This window comes from Neopsephotus bourkii, unplaced genomic scaffold, assembly GCF_033783945.1.
Source record: "Neopsephotus bourkii isolate Nb327-2 ecotype Australia unplaced genomic scaffold, CSIRO-AGI_Nbou_v1 NB_1707, whole genome shotgun sequence".
NCBI lineage: Eukaryota > Metazoa > Chordata > Aves > Psittaciformes > Psittacidae > Neopsephotus > Neopsephotus bourkii.
In genome coordinates, this window is record NW_026902181.1 from 5,779,415 (window position 1) to 5,794,474 (window position 15,060).

General features: G+C 37.9%; 3 protein-coding genes across 6 annotated transcripts in view; 2 read left to right on the forward strand and 1 right to left on the reverse strand.

Moving 5' to 3' along the window:
• The window catches only part of PPP1R13B (protein phosphatase 1 regulatory subunit 13B), a 326,672-nt gene that overhangs the window by 218,400 nt on the left and 93,212 nt on the right, over positions 1-15,060 (forward strand). The window lies entirely within an intron of this gene.
• TDRD9 (tudor domain containing 9) overlaps positions 1-15,060 on the reverse strand; it is a 75,892-nt gene that overhangs the window by 60,222 nt on the left and 610 nt on the right. The window lies entirely within an intron of this gene.
• On the forward strand, positions 9,552-10,996 carry RD3L (RD3 like). Its single transcript, XM_061376349.1, has 2 exons — positions 9,552-9,850; positions 10,699-10,996. The coding sequence occupies exons 1-2, from the start codon at positions 9,552-9,554 to the stop codon at positions 10,994-10,996; spliced, it is 597 nt and encodes a 198-aa protein (XP_061232333.1).

Genomic DNA, 15,060 nt, shown 5'->3' on the forward strand with positions numbered 1-15,060 from the left:
CTTTATTAAATGAGCAGAGTTTTCTTCCCTAAAGAAAAAAAAGTAACACTTCTTACACAGCAAACCTGATTGTATAACAAAAATATTCACGTATGCAATGAAATTCTGAGTATTCAGATGGTTGCTTATACAACTGCAGTTACATTTCTATTAACTACTAAATTTTGGGTCAGAAGCTCCTATTCAAGGCCATGTAACTTCAAGAACATTTTCATTTTAGAGACAAACAACTGAAAAATCAAAGTGTTTTAGGGCTCCATTTTTTAAAATTACTACAGATGTACTGTTTGCTTATTTATATTTTGCCTCATTTGACAAAAAAAAAAAAATCCCTATTTGCATGACCATAAAACTAGTGTCACTCATTTCAGAGATCGGAAGAGAAGGACTGCTCAAAGTCATGACTTCTATCACACACACAAGCTGACCACCTACTCAGATATTTTTTTGGGGGGGATCCCTTGAAAATATCGCATACAGAGCAATATTTTGCTGTATAATTTTGGTACAATATATATATTAGACTGTTTCAAAGCCTCCTTTCTGAGACTAAAATAATGTGACACTTTACATAACATTTGCCATGACAGTAAATAACCCTCCACTGAGTTTACTGAAGGACATATAAAAACCACTTTCCTTTTAACTGGCAGTTCATGTTTCACACATTTAGAAGATTGATCCTACTTGCAGAAATATACTAACTTTAAAGAAATAAGGCACTGTCATTCAAAGCCCATAGTGTATCAGTCACAAAAATAGAGTATGAATAGAATTCAGAACAAGTGAAAACTGTTAAATACTAAAACACAGATTTTTAAAAAGCTATTAACAGATTGAGAATCTAAGAATTGATGGGGTGCATCCCCCCCGTCCACTCGAGAGCTGTTCCTCACTCTACAACTGCTCTAGCTGTCACTGCTCTTTCTCACAAAACTATTCAGAGCTCCTGTTTTAAAACCTTAATTAGCTGGGGGGAGGAAGAGACAAAGAGAATTCACTAAAACTACTTTGCAAAATCCTGCAAAACTAGAATGCCTATGCTCGGATTTGGATAAACTGTGTAAATGCAACATCTCAGAAATATTCCTACATCAAACCAATAGCTGTGTAAGACCTTCCAACTTACACCTTATGAACAGTTCAAATCCAAGAAAAACAACCAGAAAAGCTGGAATGAAACAGCCCAAATCCTCTGCCTACTGCTGTGGGATTTTATATCAGTGGGGGAGACTGGGATGAACAACTTCTGGTCTTCAAAGAACTGGACTCTTCTTGGAAATGCGCCGCTGCTAAACTCCTCATTCTGCAGCCATAGGTCGAGTAGAGATGCCTGGAAGAAGGCAGCTATTACCTTTAGCAGATGGTGACAAGCCACATAGCAACTTCTTCTCTACCACACATGAAAAAGTTAATTCTGTAAATTCATGGTGTTATAATTAGTTATGAATTAGAAATTAGCTGGGTGTTCATATTTATTAACTTGACCAAAGAGCACAAATCCTCTGAAGCACTTTCCCTGATCCTTTAGCAACATTCAACAAACCACGTACAGTTCCTAAAGCTTCAAAATTCATTCCTTCCCTCTAGCCACAAAAGAAAGGAACTCAGCTGAATCACAACAACAACAAAAAAATCCCCATAGGAAAATTAAAACAAAAGCATTTGGCCATCAACTAGATAAAATCCAGTTTAAAGTAATCTTTGAATAAAATACAATGCAAGTAGAAAAATGTGCTGAATTCAAAAGTACCTGCGAACAGGAACAAGTACCAAATGCAAGATCTCCTCAATTTCAAACTGAAGCCTGCAACTCCCCTATTAGCAAAATGTCACCAGCACCAGAGACATTAATGCTACAATCAGTCCAACTGGAAGAATTTACCTTCAAACATACCCCAGTTTTATTTATCACAGCAACAGAAGTACAATAATAGCTTACACAACTTTCTGTCAATTAACAATACGGGACCAAACAAGGAGTCTTACCAAGAGGCCTCTGGTGTAGGCTCATGGCAAGTTTCATTCGTAGCTGCTAAAAAGCGAAAGCAGTAATCAACCACTGCCTGAAGTTATCAGAAGAGGTAGACTCACCATCTGTCTGCAGCCTGAAACGGCTACAGTGAGCTGTTCTGTCAAATCAAAAGCAAAATTCACTGCAAAGTTGATGACCGAGTCTAGAGTGGGACTGTGCTTGTAAATGGAAGCAAATCATCCAGCTTGCTAGGTACAGACAGCTACAAAAATGAAATCTCACTCAGAGAGTCAGCAGCATCTCAGATGGCACAGATGCCATAGAATCTTCCAAACAGTAAGCTCCTCCAGCTGTTCACACTATTTGCCACACCTTATTGCTCACATCAGTGCAATATTTGGTTAAACTGAAGGTTTTTTTGAAAGGTTTTTCATTTTTAACTAGAATTAGTAAGGCAGTTTGAAAGCACAGCCCCATGGCACATGAAGACAGGAGAGCTAACTGCTGTGTGTCTCTACCAACTTCTCGAACTGGCTTTCTGCCAAGAAAACCCACTTTTGTCCAACAGCACACTCCATCAGAACAGCAAGCATTGAATTTGTAATTCTTACACATAGCCACAGTAGTAGCCCCAGGTTTGACTAGACTTTTTATTACAGGACCTGGTTGTCAGTTTAGGAAGTGTGTGATGTTAAGACATGTATGTTAAGACTAAAGTCTTCTTTCTGTGCTTAGAGCTGACTTGGATTTGCAGCTTTTATCTCCCCGAATACAGTTACATACCAATACCTTTTCACAAGAAAACACTACACTGGAAAAACAGCTGATTCCTAGAGAACTTTTATTCTTTTATCCTCTATAAGAGTACTGACAAAGATCACAGGTTTTAACCCTAAAGAACTTTAAAAGCAAGCAATACTTTTACTTCAGTAAATGCCAAATCTTTGTAGCCTCACACCAGTTATTTAATTCCAAAATACCTTAATTGTCCAGTTCCCTCTCACAATTGGGCTATCAAATAGGAAGATGCAAAAGAGGAATTCCCAGAACAGATTACACATTCTGAGAAACATGCATTTTCGGGTTAAAGATTAGAGCCATGAATTGGACTTCCACGCCTTCACATCAAGCGACAAATGTGGCTGAAAGGACTTTGGAACAGGGTTCTCACAGCAAGTTCTGGGTTTAGATGCATCTCTTCAGTAAAAAACATATCCAGAACATAACTCTCACAATGGGTAATACACAGTCTTAGGAGGAATTAGTGGAGTGCCTCAAGGGTCGGTACTGGGCCCAGTATTATTTAATATATTCATCAATGATTTAGATGAGGGAATTGAGTGTACTATCAGCAAGTTTGCTGATGACACTAAGCTGGGAGGGGTGGCCGACACGCCAGAAGGCTGTGCTGCCATCCAGCGAGACCTGGACAGGCTGGAGAGTTGGGCAAGGAATAACTTGATGAAATATAAGGGAAAGTGTAGAGTCCTGCATCTGGGCAGGAACAACCCCAGGTTCCAGTATAGGTTGGGGAACGACCTGTTAGAGAGCAGTGTAGGGGAGAGGGACCTGGGGGTCCTAGTGGACGACAGGGTGACCATGAGCCGACACTGTGCCCTTGTGGCCAAGAAGGCCAATGGCATCCTGGGGTGTATTAGAAGGGGGGTGGTTAGTAGGTCGAGAGAGGTCCTCCTTCCCCTCTACTCTGCCCTGGTGAGACCTCATCTGGAATATTGTGTCCAGTTCTGGGCCCCTCAGTTTAAGAAGGACAGGGACCTGCTGGAGAGAGTCCAGCGCAGGGCAACTAAGATGATTAAGGGAGTGGAGCATCTCCCTTATGAGGAAAGACTGAGGGAGCTGGGTCTCTATAGTTTGGAGAAGAGGAGATTGAGGGGTGACCTTATTAGTGTATATAAATATATAAAGGGGGAGTGTCACGAGGATGGAGCCAGGCTCTTCTCAGTGGCAAACAGTGATAGGACAAGGGGCAATGGGTACAAACTGGAACACAAGAGGTTCCACCTAAACTTGAGAAGAAAATTCTTCTCAGTGAGGGTAACAGAACACTGGAACAGGCTGCCCAGGGAGGTTGTGGAGTCTCCTTCTCTGGAGATATTCAAAACCCGCCTGGACATGTTCCTGTGTAACCTTATCTAGATGTTCCTGCTCCGGCAGGGGGATTGGACTAGATGATCTTTTGAGGTCCCTTCCAATCCCTAACATACTGTGATACTGTGAATTGGACTAATACCACACAAGACTGCACTCCCATTCCTTCAATCAAGTAAATACTAGTAACAGGCTCCTACTAACCAGAATGAATTAAACAGTAAACAGAATGGTGCCTCAAATTTAAGGGTGAAAGAAAATACTAAAGAGAGCACACAGCCTCAGTAGGAACCGTTCTGTCACATGCACGAGGGCATGCTCACTATAGTGACTGGTGATCCATAGAGCCAACCATTATGAAGATCACCTTCTTAATTAGAGGCTGTGTCTACGATTACTGACTCTTTCCAGATTAACCTATTCTAGAATAATTTCATTTAAATTATGCTCACTTTGTGTACCCACATGACTACGGGAATGTGGGTTATACTACCTCAATGATTCCTCACTTTTGTATTTGGAAGGCAAATGTCAGGAAAAAAGCACAGGTAAAAGCCATGGGTAACACAAATATATTCACTATAACCCATAAGAAATCCTAACCACAAAGCAGTCACTATTGTAGAGATGAACTTAGACTGCTCCATTGTTTCAAGTGTGCCAGTCTTAGAATCATAGAATAGTTAGGGTTGGAAAGGACCTTAAGATCATCTAGTTCCAATCCTCCCGCCATGGGCAGGGACACCCCACACTAAACCATATCACCCAAGGCTTCGTCCAATCTGGTCTTGAGCACTGCCAGGGATGGAGCATTCACAACCTCCCTGGGCAACCCATTCCAGTGCCTCACTACCCTAACAGGAAAGAATTTCCTCCTTGAATCCAATCTGAACCTCCCCTGTTTAAGTTTTAACTCGTTATCCCTTCTCCTATCATTATAGTCCCTAATGAAGAGTCCCTCCCCAAGCATCCTTATCGGTCCCTTTCAGATACTGGAAGGCTGCTGTGAGGTCTCCACGCAGCCTTCTCTTCTCCAGGCTGAACAGCCCCAACTTTCTCAGCCTATCTTCATACGGGAGGTGCTCCAGTCCCCTGATCTTTCTCGTGGCCCTTCTCTGGACTTGTTCCAACAGTTCCATGTCCTTTTTATGTTGAGGACACCAGAACTGCACAAAATACTCCAGGTGAGGTCTCACAAGAGCAGAGCAGAGGAGCAGGATCACCTCCTTCAACCTGCTGGTCACGCTCCTTTTGATGCAGCCTAGGATATGGTTGGCTTTCTGGGCTGCAAGCGCACACTGAAGCCAGCTCATGTTCATTTTCTCATTGTCTTCACTCATTTATACTTACGCACCAGTTTAACAACCTCCTTATGCAAGTTCTGCCACACAAACCTATTTTAGATTGCCTAGCTCTATTCAACCACTCCTAAGGTGAGTTTATTTTTCATATGCTCTGACAGCACAGATGTCCGCACAATCAGAGCTTCTCCACATGGTACCATGAAGTCCACAGGATAAAAATAAGCTAACACCAAGGTTTTCAAGTGCTCTGTACATAGCCATTATAAAATATAAATAAATAACCAGTCTTACACAGGGATGCAAGGAAAAAGATTCTATTTTATCCACCAGTTGCCACCCTTATTTCCCCAATTTTCAATTAGCATGTGCTCCTGTAAGGCTATTTTTTTGGAATAAGACTCTGCTGAGGAACCCGAAGCTGCCATAACAAGAAAGGAAAAACCACTAAAACTGTCTGAACTGATTTATGAAAGGAAATCTCCAGTTTGGCTCTAGCAACCCTTGCTGTTCCCTCAGTTCAATTTGAGAACAGCATCAGGTAACAAGCCTAAAATAAGCTACAGAAAAAGGAACAGCTATCTTAAGGAAAAGACAAGAAACACTTATATGAAAAGACACCCATTCTCATTTACCTACATAAGAGTAGATATTGCTCACTGCAGTTCAAAGACAATTAAGTTACAGAAAGAACAGATGCTTTAGAAATTCATTACATTCCTTCCCCCAAATTAGGAAAACAAAGTAAAAAGAGGTTGAAAGAAAGTTTAAAAAAGTTCAAAGAATCTTCACTTAACATTTAATTAGACAGACAGACAGTTGGGGTTAATTTACAGGGAAAAAAAAAAAAACAAACCAATTCATAAACAAATGCTCTGCTCCAGCAGCAGAGTACAATATGGATTACTAAAAAAAAAAGACAAAAATTACTCATTCTATAGCTAGTCTCACTCGAGTATTACAGTGTGTTTTAGTCACTAACAGCAGCAAAGAACAATTCAGAAAAGGGAAACTGAAACGGTAGAGATATTGGTTTGGTAAGTAAGAAAGAAGTTCTAGGACTGAAACTTTTAGAAAATTTACAGAAGTAAGTAATGTCACAAAATGCCAAAGACAAGAGGGATTCAGAAGCTTAAGACCACAAATAGCTTTAAAACCATGGCATCTCCAGCTTATCTAAATTTACAGACTGAAGGAAAGCACAAGATTGTTAGATGAATGTTACAGAGACTAAAATGCCATTCCCCAACAATGAAGAGTCGAAGAACATTAAAAAAAAAAAAAAAAAGCTAGAAACCTAAAGACAGTAGTAAAAGACTTCATACCATTTGACATTTTATTATTGCAATTTCAGAAATTGCCCACAAAATGCTGAGAAGAATCACAATATAGCCCTTTCTCCTTCCCCCAGGTCAAATTATAACTAGCTACTAATAAACAGAAACTCAGTAATGAGCAATGCCCTCAGAGAACAGACCCAGCCAAAACTGAGCCAAAACTTCTATCCTAACACAGCATTGCAAAACTAGGTATAGTTGGATGGAACTGTAACTTTCCACAAAGCTTCCAGGATTAGCTGCTGGCTAACAACTGCAAAAAATACTGCTCTGTTTTTAAGTTCCAGTTCTCAATGCCTGCCTCACATAAACAGTCATCTCTTCTTGAACACACATCTGAAATGCATACAGAAGTAGAAGCACTACAGATTTTCAGCTTTAATGTTCTCCTACCAATGTAAAGATAAATATCACTCTCAGTATCCTGTCACAAAGTTTGAGGATACAACCAACAATTAGGTAAAAAACCCAAACCCTCTCCCTCAACAAACCACAAAACCAACTGGAGTAGGTTTCTCTATTAATTTGCACACCTTCCAGCATGCAGCTCTAATTTGCAAAGACACTACAATGGTTTTACACTGTACAGCAGTTTTCTTTCAGATTTGATAGAGTGGGGAAAAAAGTGGAGACATGTTAGCTGTGCTGTAAAGGAGGTGGCAAGGAGCATTTTACTTTCATCTGAAAATCTGCTAGGACAGGTCTGTCATCATAAACCTACCTCCCTTCCTTTTCACAGTACCACATAGAATGCAATGTGAAAACCTTCCAGTTAAAGAGGATTAATACTGACATTTGAATTTTTCCAATGTATAAGCAGTATCAACTTTAATAACAGCCATACACGTCATCCTTTATGTTGTATGACATCTAGAACAAATTTACAGAACCTTTGCTCTCCCAACAATTCAACACACCAACGAAGGCAAAAAAGTAGGAATGAAAAATACTTACAGGAGCAAAGACAGTCATTAGAACAAGAACAAACAGAAGAGAAGGCATTTTGCAGACCATGACTACTGTTTAGATTAATAGGAAGAGACCAGATTACTGGAATGGAAAACGGCTGCTTCAGCGACCTTTACTGTGCACAATGCCATCCCAAGAAATGAATCCTGAAAATGGATATACTCAAAAAACTCACCAAGAGGGAGCAGGAAACTGACAGCCAGTTGAGAAGAAGCAATGTCCATGGTAAGACAATTCTGAGATCAGTTTGACCTTAATTCACTTTTCTTTATAATTCTATTCCTTTAATTAGATTCATGTATCTTGCATGGCACACCGTAGGTTACAGACTGGCTTCTTTAAACACATATGAAATGTTAATTAAAAATGCTAACAGCTATGTATTAATAAAAAAATGTACTACCATGAGATTAATGAAATTCATCTGGAAGAAGTATTTAATATAGCAACAAAATCCTGAGCAACTGTCAAATAGCTCTTTTCTGTCAACACTTGCTTAACAAAGGCTTTAGATGATCTTTACTACAGAAAAACTATTCTTAGCTGTTTAAAAGTGACAGCAGAACAGCCCCTGTAATGGGAGATAAGTCTTCCAGCATCTCAATGGCCTGAAAGTATAGTTTGATGATAAAAGCAACATAGTTATTTTTAGCACTCTACAGGCATAAAAATACAGCTCTAAACTGTGACCTACAGCTATGCACAGCCAAGCATCACATCATACGACAGCCTTAACTTTAGCTAGAAGCACGTCTGTGGTTACTTCAGACTATCGTTATTCATCTCACTACCAAGAATACCTTTGGATGGATTTAGCAACAAGCATTTGAAATTGTCACCGTCTTTTTTTATATTGCTGCCATCAGCAGAACTCAATTCAAAGGTAGGAGATTTTAATGGACTTTGTAGAAAGTATCTGAGAGACCATGTTAGGTTAAATGGATTACTACTTCTCTCTGGTAGAGAAGATGAAAAAGAACCTTAAAAGCAGAAAACCTTAAACTGTCATATTCAGTACAGGAAGTCATTTTTCTAAGCACAGTTTGGGTAAATGAAAAAGGAAAAAAAAAAAAAAAAAAAAAAGGAAAAGAGAAAACCACCTTGTTTTCTTCCAGCAGTAAAACCCTGGAAACAGAATATGCTAGAGTAAGAGAACTTCAAGCAAATTCACCTGAAACAACACTGTTGACGGACAATTGCAAAGGTAATTTATGTTAATTTATTCCAACTAGTATCTGCATTCAACTTGTATCTGCATGATTTGTAACTTCATTTTAAAAGCCTATTCCACCAGATTTATGCTTCCAGGCTATATAAAGAAGAATTTATTTAAAATAAAAGTGATACAGAGCTTTTAAAAGCAGGTCACGCAGAGTTCCAGCACTTTATTTAATCACTTTTTAAATGTACAGGTAACACCAAATTTTGGAGGTTTGGGGTTCTGCGTTTTGTTGGGGTTCTTTTTGTTTTGGTTTGGGGACAGGATGTTACTGTTTCATTGGTTTGGGGGTTTTGTGAAGGTTTTTTTGTTTTAGGGGTTTTGTTTGTTCAGTGGGATTTGGATATTTTTTTTTAAAATCAGGATAAAAAAATTAAGTATTTCCATGATGACAGATATGCCCTTTAAATGTTGTAAACTTCACATATTTATGTTAACTCAGAAAACAGAAAATATTATAAAAGGCTTGTCAGATTTAATTATGGTTTGGCAATTATTGTTACCACTACTCATACTGTACTGCAAAATATTTTAGTAACATTAATAAAGTTTTCTTTAAACATTCAGTTGCTCAGAAGCAAGTCTACCAGTATAAATAAGTTGGACAGAAACAAACTTTCCTCCCCCACCCCAGCTTAAAAATGCCACTTTTTGGCTGGATGAAATGGTCAAAAAATGATTCCTACAAACCCACAAGATATCCTGGATCAGAAGTAGTTATAAAAACCCTACTGAGGGAATTAAAATGGCATCTGAAAGAGCGTGAAAGACTAGTGCAAGAGATTGAAAATGAACAAAAAGCCCAGAAGACTGGCATGGATTACAACTGGCTGAAGAACTATCAAAACCCTCAAGCAACAATTCCAGCTACTGAGCAACGGCAGCTTGAAGTTCTGTGCTCACAAATCCAGCCTTACCAAACAGGAGCTGTTCTCAGCAGGTAATTATTTTACTTTGACTACTCTATCATAAATGTTTCTTCTACTTAATCCAAGCTTATATTTGGCTCTGATCTTTCATCCAAAGTAACAATGACCAGCAACTAGAACACACTTTCACAGGTGTTTTAAAAATTACATCTTTAATATGCTGTACTTGAAGGAAATTTTTAATCAGGATTTTCCTGGCATAACACAAAGCACGGGAAGTATCACATGCTTGAACATATGACCCCCCAATACCTTCAGATTTTCCTCAGTTATCTATCCCCATAATTTATTAAATAGTAATCCAACAACCAAAAATCAAATTAAAGGACTAATGAAATGCACTGTTATGCAGAAATGCAGGTTCACTGGCAAATAACTCTCAAAGTAGCAAATCAGTATAAAAAAAAACCAACCAAAACCAAACACAAAACTTTTTTAAAAAACAAATAAATCCCCCATATTTTACAAAGAAAAATTCACCTCTGTCTGTATTTTAAGAACATTTTCTTAGGGACATGCAGAAACAACCAAACAAGGCTATGTACCTTTTAAAGCCCAGGATATACCTAAGGGCAAAATCAGTTTAAATCAAGCTACACAGATGGGCTAAAGAAAAAAAATAAAGCATGCCCAATAACAGTAGCTTTCAATTCTCATAACAGCTGGACCACATCCAGTACATTGTTAGAGCTCTCTTCCTCTTGTAATCTTTTGGGGGGTGGGGAAATGTGGCAGCAAGGAATAAATGACACTAGAATGCAGCCACTTCCTCCTCCTTTCCCCTGCCCCCAAAGAGCAGAGAGGAAACAGAAGCGTTTTCAGCACTGATGATTAGATTTAAATTTTTCTTTGTTTCTAGATTTCGTGAAGTTTTGGCAGAAAATGATGTTTTACCCTGGGAAATAGTCTACACATTCAAGCAAGTTTTGAAAGATTTTCTTGCCACCAGTGAGAGAGAAAATCAACAAGACCAACTGGTAGATGCATGGAATACAAATTGCTCTGACCATTTCAGCCTGCGTGGAGACAGTTCTAACAAATCTGACAAAGATGAAATTCCCACGGTTTCAAGTTATGTCGACAAAAATACACAAAGCATGTTTCCCACCTTCTCTGATAGAATCTGGAATCTACCCTATTACTACCCATCAGGTTAAGTTAGTTTGTCTTTCAAAAAAGCGATGTAGCCTTCAACATTGCTTTCTTGTGACTGCCATCCACAAACATGGGAATAAGAAATGTGCCATGCTCCTCTTTTTTCCCAAGTTCAGAAATTAAAATCCTTGATTAGAGCTAGTATGCAGTAAACAAAAGTCCTTCTATACTTATGGTTCCTTACAGATATTGTGTTTGGAGACACCTTTTAATCAAAAACATAGATTAGCCATATAGGGCTAGACATATTTAAACAAGAAAAGACTGCTTTTCATATTCTGAATTAGCATCAATCCACAAAGATTTAGGCAAACGCCTCTGTATATGTCACATAGCTTTTAGGCTTTATGGGAACTTTATACTGTGTAAAATAAATGGTTTAATATAGTATCAGTTATACCAAATAAACTGTTAAATACATTTTGGGGCTGAACAGTTATTTCTCAAAGTCAAGAACTATTCTAAAATGAAAACAACGTCTGAAATTATAACACACTGCACGTGGTGTTCCTATTTTTTTTTAACCTGACCTGTACCCCACATGTGCTTAAGTACAGTAACAGTAGACAACTAAACGAAAACATCAAACATTTAACAACATTCAAGAACTAGCTCTCTGTTCTTCCAGAAATCAATGATTTTTTTTATTTCAGAAAGTTTTACATTTGACTTATTGGAAGCTACTTGGAAACTCAAGAGCCTGCATTAAATTTCAACGTTTTCATCAAATCAGTACTTTTATAGAATATCAGAAGAATCGTCAGATCAATTCCAAGGCAAGACGTGACCATTTTAAATTTAACAAAATTTCATGGTTTTCAGTTGCCATCATCTATCATTGTGGATTCATAATAAAGTTTTATAAGACTGATTTGATATGTAGCAGTTACAGTCACAGCAGACAACTGGAGCAGAAAATCAATGAAAACATATGCCAGAACTCAGTTTACTACACTTCCTACCACTGTATAGAAAAATTCTTACTTGTCTTATGTAACCTCTTCATCTCCAGATTTCCTTTTAATCTGTCTGCAGCACCATAAAGAATGGGCAAGACTCATACAGCCCAATTCACAAAACACTTTTTTGCAAACATGCAGTAAAATTGCTTCCTCTGATATTTGATTCAAACATACTGAAGAAAACACACAGATTCTCTCAAGGTGGTAATACAACTAGAAGGTATTTCCTTGTGCTGCACAGCTGTACCCTCACCCAAGAGAGAATTTACTAATAATTCAACATAAATTGGGTGAAACAAATGGCAGAGTATTTTCATAAGAAATAAAAACACTGACACAAACCAACCCACACCTTTGGAAAGCCTGGAATCTAGAAAACATTTAATATGTAAGAGAGGAACATAATATACAGAGAAGGTGAAACAATCACAACTACTGCAGACACCTAAGGGCCAAAGCACTAGAGAACTAGACCAAATCAGTTCTGACAAATTTAGAATAAAAAGTTGCAGCTCAATACCAAAAGTATTGAACTTTCCATAAATTAAAAACACACAGCTTCACTCATTATATCTGCACTCAGATCTGGTACAAACACTTCACCCTCCTTTTGTGCAGTGACCAGTTTATTGATAAATAGCAAAAGTATTGATCTAAACTTACTCTGCCTTATGACGTACAATAAAGGGCATCAGATTCTTCTCATGCAGTTCTAAACAATCCAGACAAGAATCCCTGCATGAGGGCAGGAATGGTTTGAAAGAAACGTTTCTCCTTAGTCGTAAAACTCCCCAGAAAATTAAACTTAAGTACAGTTCCCCTAGTAAAGAAGGTAACCACAATAATGGTTTCAGAAGATAATTTTTATTTGGTCAAAGGTGAAAGATTCCTGCAATGGTAATTCATGTAAATCTGTTTCCCAAAACAGTACCCTCACAGCTTTCTAATGGAAAATAAGTGAAAAAAGCCCTAAAAATCTAACTTACAAATTTTATTTTAAGGAAAATGGTTGGCTACTAAAGATGCAAAGTCCGCTTACCTTTATGATCATCAAAAACAGGTAGGGGAAGGAGAAAAAAAACAAAACCACACAACAAAAATGACACCACCAAAAAAACCAGACACAGCTGACCCAATCTTCGTAAATTTCACTTTAATATAAGGAAAGGCAGTCTTCTAAGTCCACAAGGACCATCAACTACACCATATGCTAAAAGGCAGTCACTAGATAATAATTAAATATATCTAGGCATCAGACCCAATTTAGTGTTAAATCCCAATGAAATGCTAAGGAAACACACAAAAATGCTTACCTACTTTCATATGCATGCTCTATCAATGAAACTGATACCAGGCTACTGCATCCAGTTCTAGTGTCCACACTTGGGGAGAAATGAGAAACCAAACTGGGAACTGGAGAGGGTACAGTTAATAAATTTATCCAGAGGATGGGAAAATGCCTGCCACTAAGACCTCACTTTGTCCATTTTTTTCAAATACAGAAATAAGAGGCAGCTATACAGAGTATGAACACTTTAATCTGATGGAAGTATTAGGTATTCTCTCTAGCTAAAAAGTGGAGAGAAGCATAGAAAAAGAAAAGGTATAAGAGCACAAAGACAAGCTAAATAAAGTCAAATGTACTTTAAAGGTATCTGCCAGGTTTACTGCAGAATGCTGTAAAGTGAATCTGCACCTCAGTCTGCTAGCCAAGATGAGCTATTTTCTGGAATTCAGTTTACCCTTATGTCAGGTACCAGTAAGATGGCCACAGGTAAGTCATCATTTCCCTGAAGATAACTGGCTGAGAACTCAACTGTTTCTTTAATCACTTTTTATTTATGACTTACATGGTTTGCATGAGCAGATCTGAAACTGTTCTGTTGCTTAAACTCTCCCAGCTGGCATTTCTGAAATGGGCAGGCAGCCAACACACACTACTCAGGTTACATAAAGGTGAGTGATAACGGTATCAATGGGTAAAACAAACAGCATGCAATGTTTTCAGCTAAATAAGGTGGCTATAAAAAAGGGCTAACTTAGTGAAAGCTACACCTATGAAATCCAAGAAATCAAAGAAAGAATAACCATTTTTTCTATACTTAAGCCTTTAAGGGTTTTAATGTGAGCCACAACTGTTTTGATAACAAGGAAGGATTTAACGGTCTGAATTACTTTCCATTCAGTTAAATATATTCATATAAATTAAAAAGTTCATCAACCAGCTATTTAAGCATCAGAATTACAACTACAATTTCTGAGACCTATTATCTTTCCTTAAAATGCTCAATTACTAATACTGCTACACTAGAGATAGTTAACAAGATAACCTTCAAAGCCTTGGAAAACAAGGCATCATTGGCAGAGGAAGAAAACACCTTCTACAAGTCTTTTTAAGGGAGAGGTGAGGCTTTCAGATCCCATTACACCGTCTCAGTAACAACTCCATAAAATATCAGTTATTACACACATTTGTGTGCAGTAACACACCTATTATTATCATTACAAATTTGGTATTAATCATACATATTCTTACATATAAACTTAGATGGAAGAAGTAGGAAAGCTATCTCCATCACTAATAGCATATCCTGCTTGAAGCAAATATAAATAAGCACTTAAAAAATTTGAAGCAATTTTTGGTTTGATTTTCCCAAGAAACAAACAAAGATTCTGGAATAGTAAAATAGACTATTATGCTACAAGCAGCCTAAGTTAGAGAGAAACTCTTTTGTTTTCAGCTCTTCAAACTCTTTCTTATGAAACCAGTGAATAAAACTGGAACATCTTCTGACGGATCCTAAACCCTTCCAGAACTGAAGTTTTTCAAAACCTCCCTAAATGTAAGCACATTTCCAGAACTGTGAAACAAAACATAGCTAAGGAAACACACCTTTTTCTTTTCATTATGCAGCAGAACACACACGCACCTATCATCTATGCTCAAAGATTTTATACATGTCTAATGATGAGAAATTCTGTCCACACATACAGAAATGGCTATTTAGGGTGCATAACCCCTCTCTCTGTTCTATAGATGGGAAAGAAAAACAGAAAAAAAACAACCTGTGAAAGTAAATTCTGTTAACCTATATGTGGGGCCT

Bases quoted from the DNA above. Each gene is read 5' to 3' on its own strand.
- RD3L (XM_061376349.1), top strand. From the start codon at position 9,552: ATGCCACTTTTTGGCTGGATGAAATGGTCAAAAAATGATTCCTACAAA. The intron at 9,851-10,698 runs GTAATTATTTTA...CTTTGTTTCTAG, and splicing joins ACAGGAGCTGTTCTCAGCAG to ATTTCGTGAAGTTTTGGCAG.